General features: G+C 41.1%; 1 protein-coding gene across 8 annotated transcripts in view; it reads right to left on the bottom strand.

The window, feature by feature from the left end:
• Positions 1–25,787, bottom strand: part of ARMH3 (armadillo like helical domain containing 3) — a 128,293-nt gene that overhangs the window by 52,556 nt on the left and 49,950 nt on the right. For all 8 annotated transcript variants that reach the window (XM_083505218.1, XM_083505216.1, XM_083505220.1 and 5 more), the window contains 3 exons: positions 18,687–18,769; positions 17,549–17,675; positions 16,047–16,122 (listed from right to left, as the gene is read on the bottom strand). In XM_083505218.1, the coding sequence (XP_083361344.1) occupies positions 16,047–16,122; positions 17,549–17,675; positions 18,687–18,769 (286 nt within the window). The remainder of the gene's footprint in view (positions 1–16,046; positions 16,123–17,548; positions 17,676–18,686; positions 18,770–25,787) is intronic.

Here is a 25,787-nt window from a genome sequence, read left to right on the forward strand (position 1 = left end):
TTGTCTTTTATTATTATACTATGTAAATTAAGTTTTTAATGTTGTATATAACCCTGTGATCTTTAGATGAAGGGCAGTATATAAATTGAAACAACAACAACAGAATCCCAGTTCACAACAACATGTAAGACACAGGAGTGGAATTTAGATGGACATGCATTTTTTAAAAAATGGAGGAGAAAAGTCCCAGGAGCCAAAAACAGATCTACCTCCCATGGTAAGATATTAATTTCCTTGGAGGTCAATTCACACTAACTTAATTTTAATACAACTTTAACTGGTATTCCAATGCTTGAGCCACATGCAGCAAAGTCATGGTTTGATTGATCATTTGAACCCTGCCCAGCAGCTTAACTATTTTTTTGTTTGCTGACAATAAATCACTATCTGAAACCATGGTTTGTTGTCGGCTTACAAATCATAGTTTGTTTTAACTACAGTTTAGTGTTACATGAATTCATCACCTTTTCTAACCACAGTTTGATCACCAAAACCAGGATCATCAAGCTACAAAGATAAAGAGCAAGAGTAGATGGAAACCAGTCCAAGCTTTAGAAAAACAATACATGGTGTGTTTGAGCATTTATGGGACAACTTGCAGTTAACTTATGATTTGGGCTTAGTGCTGTATGTGAACTGTGCTTGGTCTTTCAGTCATGGATGAATCTTTCATAGGAGGAAATGCAGAATTACAGTTGCTAGTCAACAGGGAGCTCCCTGTCAGATTGTCAGGCACAGCATTAATCATACTCAGGCTAATTTTCTCTCATAAATGACTACGCTTCAAAGCTGGAGCTCATCCACAAGACCCAACATGCTGACAAGCTCATCGATAAGAGGCAGAATGAGGCAACTGCTCCAGTTTTTCTTCTGAGCGTAGCTTTTTATTCAGTGAACTTTTAAAAATAACTACAAAAAGCTATTTGCAAATAGCCCGCTTTTAAAAATTAATATTTCACAGAGTAATGTTTTCACACATGGCTATAACAATCATAGAATTGGAAGGGACCTCAAGGGTTATCAATGAAGCAAGTGAAAATAAATCCAAAATGAAGGTGGGAGAGAAAAATCACTAGCATAAAAGAGGGACCTTTCATCTGTTCACGATTTTCTCAGTAAACCACTCCCTCTTACATTCCCGATAAATCCAAATCAGAAATCATCACCTTGGGCTGGTCAGAAGTCTAACAGACCCCAGGAATCTATCATCTTGTCATCGCCCTGAACACTCATAGATTGCAAAGCCACCTTAGGGTTGCAAAACCACCTTTTAAATGGGATATGAATGTGAATTGTACAGCAGCACCTCCCAAATTCCCTTCAGATAGCCTTACCAGTTTCTCAAAGTGGCAGAAAATATGCCACTAATTTCAATCAAAACCCCAGAAACTTAAAGCATTTGTAAACTGGCATCTCTTTATGGTGGCATGAATTAGCTTTCAACGTGCAATCCCTAATTTTGAGGTACAGCAGCCAGGTGCAAGAACACAATATTGCACAGAACACAATGTGCAGAGGGAAAGTGAGGTCTCACTGTTCTTACTTGGACAAGGAGAGATCCAAACAAAAAAGGATCAAATGTTTCAAATCTGATTTCAGCTCAGGGTTAAATTTAGTAAGTTACCCCATTCTGGCCTTCTGGTTCACACACTTCCTAAATGGCTGCAGCTGACTGTTTCTGACAGTGCAGAAGCTACAAGAGGAGACACATGCTATGAAAGCATGACTTTCTCCTGCCAGCAATTATCTCTGGGCAAACTGAAAGGCAACAAAAGTATTTCAAATGCTAAACAATTAGAACAATCATGACTAGCATATGGTAGGCACGCTGCCCTGAAAAACTGAAAGAGCACACCTGCATCAGACTGGCTCGACTCAGATGACTATGAAAAGTTAATGCAGAAAGTTCATAATCCAAAGTGGGGGTGGGAGAAATCAACTAAGGCACAAAATCACAAGCAAGCTCTTAAATAATTACTTAAGTGAGAATGTGTATGAATAAAAGCTACTTCTGCTTTGCATTTTAAAAAGGTAGAGGATTACTGGATGGTTAAGTCCAGTCAAAGGCAACTATGGGGTGTGGCGCTCATCTCGCTTCAGGTCGAGGGAGCCGGTGTTTGTCCACAGACAGCTTTCTGGGTCATGTGGCCTGCATGACTAAACTGCTTCTGGTGCAACAGAACACCATGACAGAAACCAGAGCACACAGAAATGCTGTTTACCTTCCCGCTGCAGTGGTACCTATTTATCTACTTGCACTGGTACTCATTCAAACTGCTAGGATGGCAGAAGCTGGGACAGAGCAACGGGCACTCACCTCATTGCACGGATTCAATCTGCCGACCTACTGATCGGCAAGCCCAAGAGGCTCAGTGGTTTAGACCACAGCGCCACCTTTTACCTTACCTTTTACCTCTGTTTTGCATACGCATTAATAACAACCTGTTTCTTTGAAAGCCTTGGAGACTCCACAAAGGTTAACATGCAAAACACATCATGTGTATCCTATCGCCTACACATCTCAGTGCACGTGTGCGCGCACACACACACACACACAAGTATTGGATTAATTTACCCAGTAGGAAACCCTTCAGGTACAGGCAGTACATTTCCCCTTATTCCGAGCCTAAGCAATATCATTAGTCCTTGTTTACTGCCTTTACTGTCCCTTAGAGTCCACAGCACCAACTCTATTTCCTCCAAGCATATCAGGATTTCTAATTTCACCTAATAAATATCCTCATCACAGTTCAATAAACCTGATATTAGGAGGTCTGGATGTAGGCTGACATTTCCTTAGCTGTGAAGACAGCAGGTACTCTCCAGCATCTCCCAAACAACCAAGGAAACCTCTTAACTAATGAGGAAGAAAATAATGACTGTAATTAATACACAAAATGATGGCACTGGTCTAATTAATCATTAATCAACAGCGAGAAAACACCTTTTTTGAGCTTTCATAATCTCTTAGGAAAAATGTCCAACAGGGGTGTTGCTGGTGCCCTGCGGCTCAGATTCCTTCTGATCAATCACAGACAATATAAATCATATGACAAAAAAGCCTTCATTTTCATACAGAATTTCATCTTCTTGAAGAAACATCAGTCCCTGGTACAAAAAATATATCAGAGCACAAAGGACGCATTACTGAAAGCAACACATACCTTGCCCTTTTGGACTTCTATATGACGCCTGTTTCCATGAGTAGCAGCAGCTTTAACATCTGACAGGCCTCTTTCGTTCCAGTTAGCATTGCTAAAGGTAACACACCATGACTTAACACATGCCCACCCCACTACTGGCAAAGAGAACTTCTGTTTGCAGAAGACAGTAGGCCAAGCAGAACTGCAAGTCAGTGGGTGGCCCTTTGAACCCAGAGTATGTTCTCCAGTCTCCATAGATACAGGCTTTAGGGAAAACATTGCTTTCTATTCTTGAGTATCTCATAAGGCGGCATTAACTCACAGGGGACAGGAACTAGCTCAGCCAAACTTTTCTATCCCCATAGGCTGGCATTTGCAGACAGACAGGTACTTGGCTTATGAGGCACCTTTAACAACTGAAAAGAAAACATTCATTTGGTGACTCATTTAATTTGCATTCCCTTTCCTTGCAGCCAGTGTTTTGGTGACAAATTATTCCCTGTTGTGCCGACTGGCATTCCTTGAATGATCGGCACCCAAGCCTACACATCTAACTAGAAAGCCATCTTCTCTTTGCACTCTGCAATGTCCTCTTGAGTACATGGGACTGTAATCTTTGCTTTTATCTCTGGGCCATTTCCTTCCTCTAATCTTCTTGTTCATCTCAGGGACTGGAGCTCTGCCAGTCACTATAATCACTGTTTTCTGTTGGCAATCAAGGTAGGCACTTTGTTACCTTAATGAGCAGATGTACTTAATGAGCTGATCCAGTCCTAAAGGGGGGGAATCAAAACTGCAAATCTGTTTCTTCAGCAAAATCAGCCCACACCCCAATTTTATCACCTATTAATTAAAACATTATTGGATACCGGAGTGTCTGTTATTCAATAAACACAAGTCTCAGGGTACCAGGAGTAAAACAATTATGTTTGCTGTTCTTTTCCATTTAAGCAACAAAAGGAAGAAACTGCTTGGTTCTTACTGGCGCACAGGGAGGGGGTTGCAATTAAAACCTCTCTATGAAAGTCAATCTTTGAATCAAGACGTTCAAAGCCAGCTGGAAAGCGAAAATGTATTTATTCAGGCATGCATATAACCCAGGCAGACAGCAACAGGAACATGATAAGATCGTGTTCAGCTGCATTCCATAGGAGCTGGTGGTACGTGGATATTGTGGAGATCAAACGAGCTTTTGCCTCTGTACTTCCTGGCCTTGTGCTGAAACCACACAGTAAGAACATGGGGCGGGAGAACTCCCTGAACATGGAAAGTTTCCATATTGAGTCAGGAGACTCGGTTTTGCTGGAATAAGATTAAGAAGCGGTTCCAGTCATGTTTAGCAATACATACATTTCTGGAAACCATTCTAAAATGGCTCATCCCCATGAAATAAGTTGCAGAGTACTAAGGAAGAAGTGGGTTTCCTCTTTACTTTCTCATTTCTTCCAGCATTCTTATCTGCCTAGATAGAACAGAGAGACTTCCAAAGACTGCAGGACGGACTGTGCACCCTTATTTGGGAGTAAGCCCAGTGAACTTAGTAAACCTGCATAGGATCAGGCTGCCATTTGTCTTCTGCCATTATCCTTCAACTATGCCATACTCATACCATCTTAGAAGAAACCAGGTGTGAGAGAGAAGCAGGGGATAGTATATTACCGTGGTAAGGTGGCTTTTGGAAAACTGCCTTGCCTTGTCAAAAGGAAAAGCCACCACCTCATGATTCCCCTCCTCTTGTAATGGGTATCGGCCTCCACTTACATCTCAACCAACAAGAGGCTCTGGGAAATTTGGCAGATGATTTATCTGGCTATGAGCAGAAAAATCATAGAATGAATACATTTGTTAATGGCATTCAAGGTGGAGTGCCTCATGAAGTTTTTTGACACACACAGCAAAAGCTAGCGTAAAACAGGCCTAACATCCGACTGCAATTGTTATTCTTCCAGGGAGACATGTGGAAAGAAGCCAACCAGCAGAAAGGGAAGCTATCATCCAAATTATTGGGTAATCTGATAGACAGCAGAACCATCTGCACTGGTTGTTGCCACTTGTTCAAATAATGGTACTCAATAATTTTTTCCAATGGCAATAATTTTGGGCAATGAATAATTATAGCTTTGACCATGCTAATTAGTAACAACAAGCAAAAAAATGACCAGTATTTGATATAGGTCTAGGAGTCTCCAGTTAAAACCTCAGACTAAAGATATACTAAATAAATCTCTAATTGCAATCCCTGTTTCTATATGCCCCAAACATTTGGACTTTTACATTTCCAGAGATCCTTCATCAATACATTCAGATTGATCCTATTTCCTCTGAGACTTCTACTCCAAGAGGCTCTTCTTAATTTACAAACATTTATCTGAGCCATAGGCAGCATATAAACCTGCTGAGCACAGCATGGCAGGAGTGATACCACTGAATAGAGGGAGGAGAGAGACATGGAATCATGGGGATCCTTGGGGATGAATTTGACTGACTTTGAACTCCATTAAGAATGATCCTGGGGGAAATACTACAGTTCTTCAACAGGGAAAATAGACCGACTTCTAGCAGACACTGAAAGACTCCCACGACAAGATCTGAATTCTGAGATATAGGTTTAGTCTGAGATGCATTTAAACATTTAATTAGATATGTAAATAGAAGTTAAAAACAAGAGTGTACCAGTGGAATTTGAGTCTCTTTGAACAGTACATCCCAAATGCACATCACAAAGCAATTTTCAAAGTCCTTTTGGTCGCAGAGCAAGTTTGCCAAAAAGCCTGTTCTTCAATAATTACAAGCTCAAAGCTGTACATTCTTTTAGATTCAGGCATATGCTTGTTTCTTTCATCCCCACTTCCCTATTACCCATTCCAACACATTACATCATATTCCCACAAACACATTTTAAATGGCCCAAGCCATTCAGATGTTCAGAAGTTGTGGATCAGGCAACTAACAGCAAACCTGAATTTCAAAGGTGTTCTTCAACCACTGACCCACTGGGGGGAGGGGGTCAATCCGTCCTTCAATTAATTAACCATGAAACCTTTCCCTTTTTTTTTCTTCCTGTGAGTCAATGGCCCTTAGTAGAAAAAAGGTTCCTTATCTCTAGATTAGAGACAATCTCACATCCAAAAGAGGCGAAATCATTATAATTTTAGAATTCAGAGGGATATATATTCTGGACAGCATATCAAGAGTCTTAGAGCAACTATCAAAACAGTAATGTTATGGACAAGTAAGGAAGAAAGAGAAATTCATTTGAATTAGATTTTAAAGTGAAATGACCTGATTTGTTGGTCATTAGTTGGTCAGTTATATGTGGATGAAATGCAGCTATCAATCAGATTATGCACTTCTCCAATTTTTCCAATACAGCTTTGGTTCCCAAAATATGACTCAAAATACATTTTTGCAGGAAAATTCAATATGTAATGCAGGTGAAAATGTATAAAATGCATACATGATTGTCTTGTGCATTTCTATTTATACCGGGGGGGGGGGGCGGACAGGATGAAATTGACCTATACATGATTGTCTTGTGCATTTCTATTTATACCGGGGGGGGGGGGGGACAGGATGAAATTGACCTATGACTGCACGCATGTGAAGTTGACATGGACTAGAAATATGCTGATTCACCCATCTTTACGTATAAACATGTTAAAACATGGCAGTTGGCGAAGAATTTGACTTATTAAGAATCTCAGTTTTGTATTTTTTACACTGTAAACCACCCCTGTGATCCTTGGATGTAGGGTTGTATATAAATTTAATAAATAAAAACAATAAAAAGCAATTCTTTTAGAAAAGCAAGTTTCTAGTCCTTAAGAATTGCAAAGATTAGTTTTAAATATATGAGCCATACCTGGTGAAATCAAAAAGAGGAATTGGTGAAAAAGATTCTAGTGGAAGCGGGTGAGGGTAAAGTTCAGCCTCCTGCACAACTCCCGGCTCCACCACACAACTTATAGTGGAATGGTGCAAATGAAGGCAAATAACACCACTAGGCATGTTATACAGATTGCTGAATGAAGGTTTTGTTAATACACAATGCAAATCTTACAAGTCCTACATCTTGAGCTCAATTTCTCATTTATACCACAGAAACTACCACCCCCTAGCTTAGACCACCTACCTTAGAAGTGTACAAACCAACAAGAAAAAGTACTGAGCAGGCTTTTGCATATACTATGCGCTATATAAATCATTAATAATAAAGCCACATAATGCAGGATTGACTTTCTAGAAATATTATCTCTTATGTAAATGCTAACTGTAAAATATGCCGAGAAGAAGAAAAAACAGGGTTTTAGGTTGCTTCTGCTGAGAAGTTACACATGAAGCTGCACTGTTCTGAGAGATTAGCTGAAAGAACAGGTGGTAGCTCCACAGGTTTTGCATGGATACATCAAAGCATATTGCCTTCCGCTTTATTTCTTCAACTACCCCGTTTAAAATCATTAGTCCAACTGGCTTGGAAAAAAGATTGCTCTTCCTTTGGAGGCCATCTGCTCTTGATGCTCAAGTCCCCAGCTAAAAGCAGAATTTTATTTCAGTCAAAAGGAGCTGTGTCGGGGGGGAAATGGGGAACCATACACCCAAATTATCTCCTTCCTCCTTCCCTGCCATTTGGGAGCATAAATTCGTGCCCTTCAATTCAATTCAATGTTATGTCTGCGTCAACACTAACAGTGGTTAAGGACAGCTAGATTAACCTCATTTTTGTAGAAGGGGTTGATAGTGGGATGTACAGTGGTACCTCGGGTTACATACGCTTCAGGTTACATATGCTTCAGGTTACAGACTCCGCTAACCCAGATATAGTACCTCAGGTTAAGAATTTTGCTTCAGGATGAGAACAGAAATCGTGCTCCGGCGGCACGGCAGCAGCAGGAGGTCCCATTAGCTAAAGTGGTGCTTCAGGTTAAGAACAGTTTCAGGTTAAGTACAGACCTCCGGAACGAATTAAGTACTTAACCTGAGGTACCACTGTATATGTTAGACCAGTTAATAGGATCAGATAGAAAATTGTTGTCATTTTCAGTTTTGTGGTGCAGACACCACCAACCCACTAGACCTGAAGGGCAATATATCCAACTGCAGCACCTTTTAGAGTCGATTTATGGGCCATCAGCTTTGAGTGCCTCAAATAATTGGATCTGCACAGAAAGCTAAACTCATAATAATGGTTTATAAAAGTTTATTGGAATGCTGTAAATTGATGTTCAGGAACTTAAGAGATGCATGGAATATAGATTTAGAGTGTTTCATTCACTTCAGTTGATGGAAAGTTGCTTTAGCATCTATATGTATTGTTTTGTTAGATTTAAAATTGAAATTTATTCAGCAAACATTGGTGTTCCAAGTACATTGGACTCCACAGCACGCCTTTATCAGAAAAAAACTGGCTAGTTCTTTTGCTGGCAATGTAATGCTAAAAACACTTCTTTGAGGTATAATATGTCCCAGGATGTTTTCTTGCTGCTCAGAAATTATTGTTCATCTTAACTCTGTTCTGGAAAGATCCTTTATATCTGTGGGTGTTCAGACACTCTTAAATTATAGCACTACAGTCAGAGGATGAACAGGTGGACAACAAAAGTGGATTTCACAAATCCTTATGGTGGCTAAGAAACTTATATTGCAAGTCTGGAAAGATAAACGCTGGACTGTCCACTATTCAGTGGTCTGAAGTTCCCACTGGCTTTTCTATGTTCCATTGCACGGCTTGTAAGCATCCATCTGATTTTGGAACCTATTTGGACACAAGGAATCCCTGTATGTTTAAGCCTTTATGTTTTAAGTTAGGATTGATGGAATATTGTTAATGTCAGCTGGCAATGTTTCTATCTCTTTGTCTCTCTCTTTCCATCTGTTATTTGCAAAATAAATTATTTTTTTCAAAAAAAGAATAACCAGACTTCCTGCTTAGCTGAAAGTTGACACCAGAGTTTGGGACTGGTTTGAAACCATTTTTGTCCATAAATGTTGTTCAGAGCAGTAGTAAGAATTTGTGCTCTAGTGGAGAAAGTTGTATCTGAACTTGGGGAGGAAAGCTGCTGTCAGGGTCGACAGACACAGGCAGAGTAGTCCAATCACCTCAATATAAGAGGAGCTTCAAATGTTCACAGCCTGCTTGTGATTGCATAACTATGTAATTAGGAGAGTTAGCTCTGCACAGGGCAGAACAGCTGCCATAACAGAAACCCAAGATATTATATGAACACCAATTCCCACAGTATCCACACACCTTTGTGGAAGCAGACATCCTTAAAAATAAAAAAGGAGACACAAGATGTAGAATAACAACGTACAATATTTTGGTCAGATATTTTTGCCACTTCATGAAGTGTTGATATGCAGAAGGAATGAATCTTTGAAAGATACCTATTTAAAAAGCTAGCAGGGGGAAGAAAAGGGCTGGGAAGTCAGGGCTCCCTATCTCTAGTCTTGCCATTTATATGTGTAAAAGTAACAATGTGTAACTCTTCTGTGCCTCACATTGCACACCCACACCCTGCCAAAAACTCACTTTAAGTTGCTTCCGTAGCTAAGAAAGTTACAGGGGGTTGCAGAAATATATTACAAAGGAATTTTTAACCAATGAAATATATTCAGCATCAAAAGCAGCTCACAAAATGCCTCTTACACCAACTGTGCAATATGCCTAAGGCAATACACATATACTATGTTTCACTTAAAAGAAATGCAGAGGGAGAAAGCACTATATTTTCTCTCTCTATGAAATGCATTAGCCACATTTCATGAAGTGCTCCAAGCAGCCTCTCAAAATTGCTACCTCTCCATTCCCCTCAAGAGCCTGTTGCTACTTTCCCCTCCTGCCTGCTTTCTTCTCCTTCCCATGTCATACCCCATTGTACAACGTCCGAAAGGGGGGGGGGAGAGAATCTATGTGAAACCGTTCCATCTGAGAGGGGAAAAAACATCTCTATCCTATTCCTACAACTGCATTTTAGAACCTATTCCAGATCTCGGCGATAAACCCAACAACAACTAGGACTGCATTTTTAGCCACTTGGCTGCTCTTTGTTATCCTGCAATTTGAGATCAACCAAGCTAGATTAGCGGTGACAGTATGCCAAAGGTCATTACTGTTAAACGCACCTCAGTGAACAATATAAACGGAGTCATTATACTGCAACTAGATGGAGTTTATTATGGGGGCATAACAATCAGTGTTGATGAAGCCAAAAGGCACCTAAGGAAAAAGGTGTATAAGAAGGTGAAAGGGAAAATCTAGCTTTAAATGTGCCCATTTATGCAATGTGGCAGTATAGGACACTGCTATCCACAGGAACAGACAGATTCATACACTCCATATTTCCAGGACACCAAAGTAATTTGAATGGACAGGTGGGGGGGAAAACACTCTGGCAGAAAGGAAACCCTTAACAATACCAATAGTTTCAGATCCTGCACTGGATTAGGTTTGGACCCCAAATGAGAACAATTATTGTGATATCTGGAAAATGTTTAACAGCAAGACCTTTTCTTACTTTCAAGTATGAGGTTTCTGAACTGGTACATATACAATGAACAGGCTGGGATAATAATGAACATCCTAGGGTAGCCCTTTCAGCCTCCCTGTGTTTCATCACGTTAACTACCTAGAAGTTTGACTTACATTCATCAAGCACCTGAGCCCAACTATAATATGGTCACCTCTCAAATTCTGTAAGAGAAATCATCTGAATATTAAATCACTTAAACTTCAAAAAATTACAGCCCTACTACTGCCAACACAACCCGACAGCTAGCATATCCATTATATACACATGCAGAAATTATGTTCTAACAGCAGCCGCACCTCACTAATCACTCTCGTGACAATGCTGAACGCAGCAGGGCCTCGTGTATTAGAAGAGGACTAACAAGAGCAACTGCAGCAGAGCAACTCTGCATTCTGAGATAATAAAGCAAGCAGCAGCATTGAGGCAGAGACACCACAATGGACAGCACCAGAAGAAACACAATTACCCAAATGAAACATCAAAGATCTATTAGCCTAGGTAGCATAGCAAAGACTTCACTAGCCAATTTCAAAATGTTTCAGTGGGGGGGAAAGACCTTAAATGATGTCACTGCATTACGGATAATGGAGCAATTGAATCTATTAATCATGGGGTTAATCTATTTATTCACCTTGAGAAAATTACTGATCAGAAGAAAGTCTATTAAAAGAATACAATGATTCAGGCGCCACCTCCATCACTTAGTAAGCAATCAGAGGATGTCCTTTCAAACCCTGCATTAATAAAAGCCTCATTAAATGCAAACCTGCAAGATGTTAATGTAAAGGGGCTCATTAGCCTGGAAAAATTGATCGCCTGGAAAGCTGCTTATTTCCTTACGGAAGTGAAGGTCAGCTTTCCAGTTATCAACCTTACAGCTGAGCACCTCAACCAACGCAGCCAGTCATTTTACATAGGAAACCACCACATGCAACTTGAAAATATGGTAAATTCTGCAACAATCAAGGGTGACTGGACATTGCCAGGTTTGCCATTTTGACAGAGGGAAATATATTCCACAATCATGCTATGCAGATGGAGACATGAGTGCTGGGAAGAGGATTCAACTTCCTGAAAATGATAGATTTTAAAATCTTTTTTAAAAGCAAGCTTCTAGCCTCTGTGACTACAAGGATAGTATTGAAAGTCTATGGACAATGCCTACTGAAATCTCAGCGTTAGGGGTGCACAGGTGGTGGTGGTGGTGGTGGTGAGTTAAAGATATGTCTTCTTTTACTGAGCCATTTACTTTGCTAGCGAGATTTGGAAAATCAAAAGTTCAAACAAAAATGCACTACAGGCTACTTAATACTAGAATCAGCTAAACTCAACCAATGGCACAAACGAAGTGGAAGGTAAGGAGAAGAGCATTTTGCCTCAAAATCATTTGAAAACAAACATCTGGTGTAAAATAGTACTCAAAATGTAAGACCTTGAACAAAAAAATATAACATGCAAGCACAAAAGGTATCATATGGGAAAAAGTGGAAAAATGCTGAGCAATCAACAAGGACCAGTTTACTAAAAGATCTCCAACAGAGCTTGGGTATCACTAATGTGACTTCTCTTGCCCTTAAGTGATTTAGAATAAAATGATCCCCTGCATTAAACTAGAAAAACATTCTGAAATGATTCCCCCCCCCCCTTTTTTTAAACTGAAGAATGCCTCAAATGATGTACTACAAAAAATGAACAGTATGCTCTGGTTATCTCCCGCTTGGACTACTGCAATGCGCTCTCTGTGGGGCTACCTTTGAAGGTGACCCGGAAACTACAACTAATCCAGAATGTGGCAGCTAGACTAGTGACTGGGAGTGGCCACCGAGACCACATAATACCGGTCTTGAAAGACTTACATTGGCTCCCAGTATGTTTCCGAGCACAATTCAAAGTGTTGGTGCTGACCTTTAAAGCCCTAAATGGCCTCGGTCCAGTATATTTGAAGGAGTGTCTCCACCCCCATTGTTCTACCCAGACACTGAGGTCCAGCGCCGAGGGTCTTCTGGCGGTTCCCTCACTGCAAGAAGCCAAGTTACTGGGAACCAGGCAGAAGGCCTTCTCGGTAGTGGCGCCCACCCTGTGGAACGCCCTCCCACCAGATGTCAAAGAGAACAACAACTACCAAACTTTTAGAAGACATCTGAAGGCAGCCCTGTTCAGGGAAGCTTTTAATGTTTGATGTATTACTGTATTTTAATATTTGGCTGGAAGCCGCCGAGGGAGGCTGGGGAAGCCCAGCCAGATGTGTGGGGTATAAATAAATTATTATTAATTATTATTATCATCATCATCATCATCATCATCATCATCATCATCATCATCCTATGGCCAAATGGCTCCCACTAGCACACAATCCATTTGTAAAATAGAGGAAAACTGTATTCTATTTCTATTTTTAAAAGAAGCATAAAAATGAAGGAAAAATAATCATCCATCCAAAATAAGCTGAACTAATAAAAAGAAACTATACATTGGCCTATGCAACCAACCTGGACTCTATAGTCCAAAGCACTCTGAAACAAGAGCAGAACTTTACCCTCCTGTGAACAGATCAGGAAAAATCACAGTAAGTCAAAGAAAAGCTCTAATAACAGAAGCGAAGAGGTTGTGGGTAAAAGATACGCATCAGTTGCATACTGATGGTATCTCAGCACCAATGAATACAACAAGATGATCAACCTTTGTTAAGTCTAAATGAAAACTGTCCTCAAATCATGTTATGCTACACACTGATCTCATAAGATTGCACATCATCTGCAAGTCTCAACTATAAAGCCACAACTGTTTCAGCAAATGGATCAAGAAAAATTATTATTATTAATTAAATCTGTATACTGCCCTATACCCATAGGTATCAGGCTACTTCACAGTTACACACAGGCTACTTTACATTACACTAATGTAAGATTACAATATAAAAAACAAAAAATCCCAATAAAATTGATTAAAACAATTAACAATATTAATGTATATACAAACTAATACAAATATACTTAACAATTAAACAATTTAAAACATCCCCATCCCCCTTAAAAACACTGATCTTACCACAAGGAGGCTGGCAAATGCCCTCGTTCCAACCCCCCAAAGTGCCACCCCGAAAGGTACAATTCCCTTTGGTGTTGCCCCTTTATGGCAGCCCCACCCACAAGGCAGGCAAGCTTTATATAGCTGTCCCAGCAATTGCTTCACACCTCGGGCAACAAGTGCTATCAATGCTGTCTGCCTGCCCAGGGTCCTAGTCCCTGGACAACTCTCAGCACCTGCAGGTCCAGGCAGATGAAAATTATCAACAAGAAAAGATTTGTAAAGCCAACACCTCCCATGCAATATCATGTTGCTTTAACATCTATCTCCAGAGTGAAAGTGAGGGAAGAACAGAACTACCATCACTACCTCCAAATGAAGAGACAAATTTAAGAAAGCCCTAAATAAACCAACTACGACATATCTGCATAATGCTCCAGCAATTTCAGGCCACCTCCATCAAAACAGTTGTGGGTCAAAACTAAAACCCACAAGTTAATAGGGAAGAGTATGCCACTTATCATAGTTTAGCAAACTAACCTCTCAAAACTACATATCAATGCCTGCCAGGTAAGAAATTCATCAGTAAGAAACTATTTCTCATTCAAGTTAATTTAGTTTTACATGCAAGTTTATAGATGTGGAATGCAAGGAACAGATTTGCAGAGCAATCCTAACTGTGTCTACTCAAAAGTAAGTCTTACTAAATTCAGTGGTGCTTACTCCCACATAAACAGGTTTAAGACTGCAGCCTTAAGTATTAGTTGGGCAAACAGTCTAACACCAAAAAGGTTTGCAGGATCGTTCTCTTTGCAAAACTGCTAATACAGTCTAGTGGCTGTTTTCCTATTGTCCAAGAAGATCAATTATAGTAAATAATTGTCAAGGAGCCTGCAGAGGAAATAACAGCCAGACTGTTCTCCAGTCACATCCCTCCAATTTGCAAGCATAATTCACTTTGTTTCTACTCTCAATTCTAGAGACTTTTCTAAGCAGTCCCCCCCCGCCCCCGCCCAAAAGATTCAGACCATGCCAAGGGCAGGCTCAATCTTCTATGGCATTTTAGATAGCAACCCCCTACCTATGACTGCCTGTTCAGCTGGTACATTTAGAGCATTATCAGTCCCCAAGAGCTTCATTTAACTCTGTTCATGAAAAATAAAGAGCGCAGCAGAGTAAATCTTGCAGAACCTATATATAAGGACATGAAACTCACAGGCCTGCAGAGAGAATCTTTAATGGTGGTTTACAGACACATAAAATTACTTGGAAAATGCCTGGAGGGAGTTTGTTTTCCACATGCTGTCTTCCTGAGCGAAGAAACTGGAGACACCACAACAAAGGTAAGTTTTGTGTCACAGGGGAAGCATGACTTCTGTGCCTGACTTTCTAATCCTTCTTACCCTGACACAAATGACTAGCTCTTAGGGAACTCAAGGGAAAAGATTTGGTACTTCTTAGTGAATCATGGGGCTCTTCAGTTTTAAACTTCCAGTTACACAACCCCCAAACATTTAAAAGTAACTTCTCTCCCAACCTGGCTAGTCTCCAGTCTTCAGCAGTAACCACTGCTGAACGAAAAGGCAAGGGACACAAATTCTCAAACAGCCTCTCAAGAAAGATGAATTGCAGGCTCTAGCAATTAGTTGTTTGCATGCCCCTTGAGAAAGGAATACTCTTCAGGCCATAATCTGCTTTTAAGTATTGGTTTTTATTCCAATCTTTCATTTTAAATATTACCTTGGGGACAGGCTCCCAAGGTCATCACCCAACATGCCAGCCACTATTGATTCCAGCAGCCCCTGTAAGCCCCATGAGATGTAAGAGCCTCAGTATGGAGGAAAGCCCATTAGCCAATCAGCCCCCCTACCAGCAGAATCATGTATCATTCCACAGGGATATTATGAGGATGAGCTCATAGGCACTTGCTCATAGCTTTAAAAAGTGGAACTTCTGGGAACAGCAAAGAGTATTGCAAAAGATGCATTCAAATACTTACACCTTGCCCCTGACTATCCAAAGTAAGTCTACATCTTACTCTTAGAAAACAATGTATTTTGAAACGCATACCTTAACCCGTTTTAAAGAACACACGAGTTGTTGTACCCCTAAGTTTACAAAAGCAATCGCTGCTGAAGTGGGAACATGTTCAGCAAACTAGGCAACATAGCACTTTTTTGGGGTGGGGAGCAAGGTGCTACAAGACTCTTTCAGGTTTATATCCCACCCCACCCCAATATCCTGGCTGAGAAACCAACCAGCATGCTATACTGCAACAAAAAATGAAGTGTTCTGGGAATAAAAGCAAGAATGCACAAATGAGTAACAAAAACTTTCCTTTTCTTACCGTATGTTGACCAACGCATGTGTCACCTTGCTGGCTGGCTCCTTCCACTGGCCAGCGTTGGTAGATAGCCTCAAAACTGAAAGAAAAAATTAAAGGAAGGTTACATTCTATGGCACCTATTCTGACAACAGTACAACATTTTCCAAGGCAATCAAGTAACTAAACAAATTATTAGAAAAATATAAATAATCTTAGATGAAGTACAGGCATCATCCAAATGTGACCACCACCACGAGTAAAGAATGTGCATGTAGTATAATAAGGAGGATAAGACTTCGAAAACACATCCCAACCTAAGGAACCTTCCTGGAACTTCACTGTGCTGCTTCTACACTGCTCAACATATAAACAAAACTATTAAGAAGCTTATTGCCTCCACTGTTCAGCATACAGCAGAAACAATATGGGAAAACACATTTTTCCTTTTATTTGTTTTCACTTTGAATATGCATGTACATTCATTTTTTTGTTTTAAAGTTATTATCGATGTTTATTGGAAGAGGCTATTTGAAGAGTTTTATGTAACTGTTCTAACATTATCATGCTGTGTGAGTGGATCAACTACGTCCCTTTTATGAATGACCATTTAACCCTTATTATATGCTTGCCAGACTGATGTTTCTAAGAGGAGAGGAAAGCAATGGGAGGCAGGGAGGGCTGGCCCTTTATAGGCAGGCCTTCTAAAGTGTTACTCAGAGGTAAGTGCATTCATATAATTCCTTGGTTATGTCTCCCTGCCAGCATTCCTTCCTCCCCTTCATTCTGCCTCCCTACTAAGTATTTGCTCTACAGCATTTCACTGCATCTCTCTGCACCTTCACTCCCCCCCCCAAAAAAAAATCATTTACAGATCTATACTGTTTGCTGCACTATTTTAAAAAGGGTATTTGGGCGGGGGGGGGGGGTTGTTTTCCAACTGCTTCTGAGGCTTTGACCTGGTTCTGTGGATGCTAGCAGGCCTACGTGCTCCCTGTTCTGTACAGTGAGTTCCTTGTTGTGCATCCATCAAATGCTTTTTTCACCTCTTGTTTACAACACCAACTCCTGCTGCTGATTGGCTCTGGGGGGTGCGCTTGCTCTCTGACCTGAGACTAAGGCGTATTTTCCCAGCTGGGAACTCTCTGCGCACGGCAGACTGGCTCACTCTAAATGAGGGCACCGTGCGCCTTGCTACCATTTAAATATTATATGCCTGGCAACAGCAAACAAACACACTTTCATGTATACACAGGTGAACCAGATGGCAATTCTGTACCCAAACAGCATCGTTTCTGGATGTCTGCTCCTGAAGAGTCGCTTTCAAAATGTCCTTTGCGAAGAACAAGGAACCTTTATCCTTTTCGAACAGGATTATTTCACATCCATGTGGTAACTGACAGCCACACAGTGAGCACACATGCTGATCAGTGAGTACACAATTGCTCTCTCTCACACCCACACAGTTTATCTGTCATATCTGTGTGTTTTGTCAACAGCAAACCAAGTCATCCAACACTACTCACCCATAGAATACAGGTTATCAAAACTCTGGTGCATTCTGATGATTTCATAGTATAGCTCATCATAGCTGCTAGGAGTCGGAAGGAAGGTATCTCCATAAGTGATGAACATGTTAAACAGGTTTACCACCTTCAAAAACAAAAGCTATAGGAATTACTACAGGAAAAATGTGCCATATAATATATGCAGTTATCTAAGCATTTAAAATAAAGAAGTCATTACTTAATTTTTGTAGATAACAAGTGTTTCACCTCAATTGATTATAAACCACTTTTTTTCTTTCCCTGATAAATTTAGGGATAAAAATAAAAACTGGTTATAAGCCACCCAAAACACTGGAAGCGGGCATCATTCCCGTGAGGGAGGGAAGGAAATTGGAGGACTGAAGAAGAGAGTCTGCCAAAGCCTAATAGCGAGAGGACAGAGCTTAGGGACAGAAGCAAGTATCCTGAGAGGGTTAAAAAAACCACCTCCTTTTCTTGCTCTGTACAGGGCTGTTTCTAGGCTAGGGGAAGAAAAGCAGTGGGGTGTGCTGAGGGAGGCATTTTCCTTTTACCACTCTCGAGAACATCCCTATCTAGCAACCGGGCCCAAGCCTGAGCCCTCTCACCTTATACAGCTCTGCTGGGGAACTCCCACTCTCCCATGTAAGCCAGTACAAGGTTCCTGTTCCAGGCTGGCTGAATTCCTGAGTATGTTCAGTCTTGTTAGGGGATAGGGATACAGTGCAACTGCTTCATTTGTTTGTTTGAGCAGACTCCACTTGTTACCCAAAGCAGTGACAGATCCATTTGTCACACAGCACAACAGTCAATAACATACACATGAAGGGGCTTTCCTCCCTCTCTCACATTTCCACTGAACACCTTGCCCAAATGCTTTGACATTCCAAACAGATATCCAGCCGCAGGAAAAGTCCTTGAATCCAATTCCAGCTTGAGCCAAAAATAAGTGCTCCCAACCCAGATACACAGAAAAACAGAGATGCCATGATAGAGAACAGAACTTCTAAGAATGGCTCCAATAAGATCACTATCTGGTTTTTTTGGTGTGTGTTTTTGAGTGGGCATGCTCCACACTAATTCCTAGGTTTTAAATTCAGTGCTGTTAATTCTCACTGTCCCCAAGAAAGAAACTCACCATGAGAGCCAATGTAAAGATGTTGTGTTTTGCCAGCAAAACAGTCTCGTTGGACAAGAGAAACTTCAATAGATTAATCAGAGCTGAGAAAAGAATGAAAAGAGTTTTTTTAATGCAACTACATTATCATAAGCAGATACTTGCTCAAAGTCTTCAAAGAAAGCGTTTAATTAGAATCCTGTCCGTCACAGATAAGCAAGCACAGAAGCTGATGTATTGTTGTCCCAGATTTATCCTTCCTGTTCAATACCATGTTGAGTCAGTTGCCATTCAAATCAACTGACACAGAGGGTTTCCTCCCCCTACTTGTCAGCACCTTAAGTAGCACCAAGGGTCTGGGAAATCAGCTGCCAGCTTTCAGTTTCAAACACTGACAGCACAGGACACGGAGAACCAATCTCAGCTGTCATTTGTGCTGATGATGCACAAGGCAGAAGCAGGTGTAGTGCAACTCTGCAATAGCTTGACTAGTTTTATAATGGCATGCATGACACCCAAGTAGATACTACACAGAGTGCCAGGTTTCTTAGGGCAGGACATGTCGCTTTTGATTCCTCTTGGGAATATTGCCTGGAGAGAAGAAAATGTTAGCCACTGGATTCTCCATCCCTCTTTTATATCAACAGTCACCCAAGGAGAATGGACAGATTAGTAAATGAAAAATGTTTGGCTCATGAATGGTTTATGAGGAATTGCTGCATTCTGAATACTGGTACGAAATTTATATACTTGACAGTGTTATTACAATCACTGGTAACAATAGAAAGCAATTTTCAAACACCGGCACTTCTGTTTTACTTGGAGCTTATTTGGCAAGTGAAAGAATCCCCTTCTGATTATGTGAACTGACAGTAATTTTTTGCTCTGGAGCTAGGTGTAGATATAGGAGTTCTATGATCAAATTCTTAGCCTGAAATTTCCCAGTAAGGAAACCATACAAAGAAGTTTTATGTCAAAGGCTCTTCATCACTTTCTAGCTGAATCGGCTTAATGTCAGTCTGTGAGCCAAATTTTACAGGTACAGCTAGAGCATTATCATGAAGAGCATTCCTACTTATAGAACCACCACTGTGCAAGAAAGCAACATGCTCTATAATCCGCTAGCTGAGAACTCCCAGAACAGGAAGCCCATTTAAGACAAGGGCAATCTGGCAGGATCCAGAACAAAAGATTATCCAGCTGCCAACTGATCATTTATCTGGAGCGGGGGTCAGCAACTTTTTCAGCAGGGAGCCGGTCCACTGTCCCTCAGACCTTGTGGGGGCCGGACTATATTTGGAGGGGGGGAATGAACGAATTCCTATGCCCCACAAATAACCCAGAGATACATTCTAAATAAAAGCACACATTCTACTCATGTAAAAACACCAGGCAGGCCCCACAAGTAACACAGAGGTGCATTTTATATAAAATAAAAGGACACATTCTGCTCATGTAAAAACATGCTGATTCCTGGACCGTCCACAGGCCGGATTTAGAAGGTGATTGGGCTGGATCCGGCTCCTGGGCCTTAGTTTGCCTACCCATGATCTGAAGACTTGAAATACTCAGAATTTATCCTCTGTCAATGTTAAAAATCAGGCATGTTGTGGAAGGTCTAATGAGTTACTCAAGAGGGCATTGGGTGGACCAGGTTAATATGACTAGTAGGATAAAAACACAAGCAGGGTAAGGTGGGGGGGAGGAGGAGTCTGCCCAATGTATATTCATCCATTTGGAACAGATTTCAGCCACAAGTCAATAACTGCAGGGAAGACGATAGAACAAGAAAGGAGTAAGAACCAACCATGGCACTGAGGGTAGGTGGGGCTCTCTGATCTTTTGGATATGATTGAAAACAGCTGAAGGATAGTGAGGGCCACATGATCCAATAACATGATCCAGTATTATTTTACCAGTGTTGGTGTACATCAGGTTAATCACAGAAAGACAGATAAAATGTTTAGAAACTCATCTTAGGCCAAAACATAATCAAGCAAATACGGCAGAGAAGCAATTTCCATCTCGGTCTAGTGATCACAGATATAACCATGACAACCAAAGACAACTTCTTTGCAAATTCCTTTTTTAAAAAAAACTACACATTTCATCCTTGTATTTAGAAGATAACATTTCCCCCTCAGATTTAGAGCACTAATGAGCTCACCGCTGCAGTAACATGCACCCACCCACTGTCCTCATGCTATTAACATGCCTCTCTGTGTTAACACCTAGTCTTGTGTTTATAGCTTCATTTGCTAGTGTAATGAATTGTGCTTTGGGGACTGTGGGCATGCCCTATATGCCACACTGTCACCAGCTTGAAAGAGTCTGCTGCCCATATTGTACTTAGAGGCATCAGCCTTCAGGGCAGAAGAGTAGCTTCAAATGGGTTCTTCAGAGCAGAGATGCAGTTAAAACATGTTTCCAAGGTAACTAAGCCTCCATGGTGAATGTCACCATCCAAGGCAATCACTGCTAGGGACTAAGACAGCTGCCCTGAGTCTTTGTGATGGTGGTTTACTGGACACTTCTCACATGAGCAGCTATAATATGCTTTGATCATTGGCTCAGCTTTAAGAAATTCCACAGACAGAGATCACTGGCTCAAGCGCATGGAACGCTCCACCACACAACTGTCTGCAGAAGTGCAATTTGCCTGTGGCTGTTTATCGGCAGGTCTGATTCACAGGCTGCTCAGTTTTAGTGGAGAATCTGAAAATCTCTACCCTGAAAGTCTGAACTCTTATTTTAAAATGATCCTACTTCTACTAGCTTCTGGCATGGAGAACACTTGTGTTACACTTAAAACAACAATAAAAACTGTAACATGCAATATACACCATCCAAGCAACAGTAACACCACACTAATATGTAACAAGCAAGAAACAGTAACATAAAATAAAATTTGTACACTAACTGGACAACCAATATTAGCCCAGAAAAAACGGTATGTATTGCAACTGGAACTAAAAGAGGAACAATGATGGTGTCAGATGTACCTTATAGGGGAGGCTACTGCCGAGACAGGACACTACCACCAAGAAGACCCTATTCCATGCCACCACACTATGCATCTCACCCAGTGATGGATGACAGAAACATCTCCACTGCTGATCTCAACCTACAAGGGGGAGATGTGCTCCTTCAGAGAATCAGGCCCCAAGCTGTGTATGGCTTTGTATGTCAACATCAGCCTTGAACTGGGCTCAGGATAGGTAGCCAGTACAGGACGTAAGAACATAAGAAGTCTTCTGGATAAGGCCCATCTAGTCCAGCACCCTGTTATCACAGAACCAGATACCTGTGGGAAACCTGCAAGCAGGATTCGAACACAAGATCACTCTTTCTTCCTGTGGTTTCCGGCAATTGGTACTTAGAAGCATTACTGCCTCCAGCTGTGGATGCACAGCACAGCCATCATAGCTAATAATGTCAACAGCCTCCTCCTCCATGAATTTGTCTAATCCTCTTTAAAGCCATCTAGGTTGGTGCTTAGCATGGGTTTAGCCGGGGGGGGTGGCATCTGTCGCACCCAAATCAATAAATAAAAATACTTAATTGACCAATCGTGTTGTAGATAGCTTGGTTCTGCCCCACCCCACCCCACCCCACATAAAGCCTGTCCCTCTAACATAAATCCTGGCTACGTCCACACACCCCAGCTATAAAGAACAGCAGAGTCTCAGTGATCTATGCATCTCCAAAGGGGGGGGGGGACACCAGCTTTTCTGAATTGTCACAGGTTGCCACAAAATATCCTAGCATCCTCATTCCCTGAAGCACTGAGAGCAATTTCAGGTCCCCCAACTGCTGAACACTCAGCAGGAGAGAGAGAAGAAAGAGACAGAAAGAGAAAGGCAGGAAACTAAACACTACACCACTTAGGGGCACAAAAATGTATTCCGTACTTCATTCATTCTCAAGGGGCTCCTCCTCTGGCTGCTACCATTTGAACTCTTAATATAAAAAAGACCCAAAAACATCCACCTGTACCCCAGACTAGGAAGCAAGAGCAAACTAGAAGCTCAGTACAAAAGTTACAGGCCGTGTCCACAACTGACAGCACTGGCATTTCGTCTAATTGCCCAGATTACTACTCTCCCTCAATTTCCTCTCACTGGGATAAAAGCAACCAAAGAAAAAAAGTAGGGTAACCTGCTTTTAAGCTGTTTTCTCAATCTTTTTTTATTATTATTAAGATGGCTGCAAATTCGTATGGCTCTCCAGCTCACACAGCTGCAAACTGGCACTTCCAGTACTCAGCAGGAGCTTTGAGCTGTCTGTTATAGCAGGGGGAAATGCTGGGGTCCAGTTCCCTTTGTGAGAACCCCCTGAGAAGAGTGGTATGCGATTTGGCCAGCCACTATCCACTTCCTGACTATCTAGCTCTAGAACCCACACCAAGCTGCACAATTCATTCAGGATAGTATGGAAACCTGAAGCTAACAGAAAATACTATATTATACTTCATTCTTGGTATCTTAACAAGCTGCAAAGCAGGTGGGGGTAAAGAGGAGAAATTCAAGAAAGTGGAAAAAAGAAAGGCAGGAAGGTTTGCACAAAGTTCTGCATCAAAGGCAGGTGCTGGTGGTATAACAGAACAGAGAACATAGAATCATAGAATCATAGAGTTGGAAGAGACCACAAGGGCCATCGAGTCCAACCCCCTGCCAAGCAGGAAACACCATCAGAGCACTCCTGTCATATGGTTGTCAAGCCTCTGCTTAAAGACCTCCAAAGTAGGAGACTCCACCACACTCCTTGGCAGCAAATTCCACTATCAAACAGCTCTTACTGTCAGGAAGTTCTTCCTAATGTTTAGGTGGAATCTTCTTTCTTGTAGTTTGGATCCATTGCTCCGTGTCCGCCTTCTGGAGCAGCAGAAAACAACCTTTCTCCCTCCTCTATGTGACATCCTTTTATATATTTGAACATGGCTATCATACATCTTCGTGGGATTTACTGCTTGCCTCTTCTTACTACTAGGCCAAAACCTTATATAACTGTTTGGCAAAAGCAGGTCAGGTAGAAAGACATGGAAACACCCTGCTGAAATTGTATAAGATGTGCTAAAAATCATTATCTCCATTGAGGTACAATATAGTTAGAGATTAGGCATTGTGCACAGGTCCAGTCTCTAAATGCAACTTTCCTAAGTCCTTCATGGCACTCTAGAGATGGGGGTTTATTTGCCTATTTTCTGAAAAATCAGGGGCAACTCCAGCTCCAGGACTTTTAACTCTTACTGATGCCCCACTTCTCAAAGCAGAAAAAGAGGCGGCAACCAAACATCTCTACCAAAGGTGCTCTACCAAATCCATCCCTCTATACTGCATATTGTGTCAGTTCCTAATGTCAGCACTCAACTCCTGAATGAACGAAAAATTCTCAGATTTATTCTACCTCCTGTTTAGGGTCAAAGTTTCAGAAGAGAAGAAGCAGAAGAGAACTATGGACTTTGTGCAGATTTTTGAAAGGAAACAAAAGGCCTTCCCAGGTGATTTTCAAAATGCAGAAAATCCCTTCTGTATCCACAATGCTGTTTGTCACCTCTCTTTTTTTAGGAGAGTGTTAAAAATAAAATGAAACATATATGAAATACCAACACACTGTTGCAGGCAAAGAAGTTAATGCTAAGTCATGCAAGGCTAAATGTAAATCTGGACATCAAATGTATGTTCTCTGACTCAGTGGCCCAGTCCACGTGTCACATTAACCATAGTTTAAATAAACCATAGCTTAAATAAAAAACTATGACTTAACATGAATGAGCAGCATGCTGGTGCACAATGCTCAAAAGTCCCTACGGTGCTCCCCCCCCCCCAAATGATAAGACAAGAACAAACCTTGGTTACTGTTTGTTGCTTGTTTGGAAACAAACCATGACCCAGGTTCAGATGACATGACAAGCCAGACTGGCTTTTTTTGCCCATAGTCCAGCAGCAGGAGAAAGGAAGGGGGAACCACAGGAACTTCTGAGCAGCCATGGAGACAACTGAATTACTGCTGGCAGAAAGTCCATCCAGGTGCTAGTAAGCAAATCTTCTTCAAAACAGAGGTATTCAGATAAATATGTCTAAGCAGCAGAATACTTCAACTTTAACCAAAACTAAGGCTAAGTGTAAAATTGTAGTTAACATTAATCACTAAAGGTAGTGGTGACTCTTAACACTGAAAACAGATTAAGATAGATTGGGGGAATGGGGTGGTGGAGAGAAATGAGCTAAGAGCATCTTCTAGTCCACTTGCAATTTCTTTACCATATTTAAAAATAATCTCAAATGTTACATATGCACTGGCTTCTATGGGGAGGTGGCAAGATCCCACAGGTAAGATATTAATTCCTCAAGCTGGCTGGCTGAGGAAGGGGCAATAATTAGGTGAAATAAGTCCAAAATAATGGACAATAATCTAGACTAAATGCTCTGAGAAGGTTAATTATGCAAATAAAATCAATAATTAAATCAGTTATGAGAAACTACTCCTTTAGCAGCTTCCACCTGCAGGCTTCTCAATAAAGAGTTTCCACCACAATCAACTTCCAATACAGAAGGAACATACTGTATTTTTCTGTGTATAAGACTAGGTTTTTTCACCAAAAAATTAGGTTTAAAATTGGGGCTTGTCCTATACACGGGTAGTGCTGAGAGGGTGTTTTCTTAATTTGGAGTCCCCCAAAATAGGGGGAGTCTTATACATGGAAAAATACAGTATATTAGACAAACTGGAGAGGGTTCTGAAGAGAGCAATAAAGAGAGCCAAGGGCTTGGCTAAGAAGAAGCCAAGGGCTTTGGCTAAGAGACAAAACTGAAAGAAGGAGGCACTTAATCTAGAGGGTAAACTGGGGAGAAGAGGCTGGGGTACAATTTTAGTAATGATATAGAGTATGTACATATACGCACAGATTAAAATAATACTGTGCAAAAATAATACACAATGGAATAAAGATGATTCAACTGCTGTCCATAGTCAAAGGCAGAACAAATGGAAGTAAACAAAGCTTATTTTCCTTAAGAATGCTTGAGCAGGGAGTTGGTGAACCACTCTTCACAACAAACTTCTAAAAATACTGACATCTTTCAGAAGTGGCTCAGCTCACTCAGCCAGAGTACCCTTCTT

The sequence above is a fragment of the Podarcis liolepis genome (genome assembly GCF_965112155.1).
Source record: "Podarcis liolepis genome assembly, chromosome: 5".
Lineage (NCBI taxonomy): Eukaryota > Metazoa > Chordata > Lepidosauria > Squamata > Lacertidae > Podarcis > Podarcis liolepis.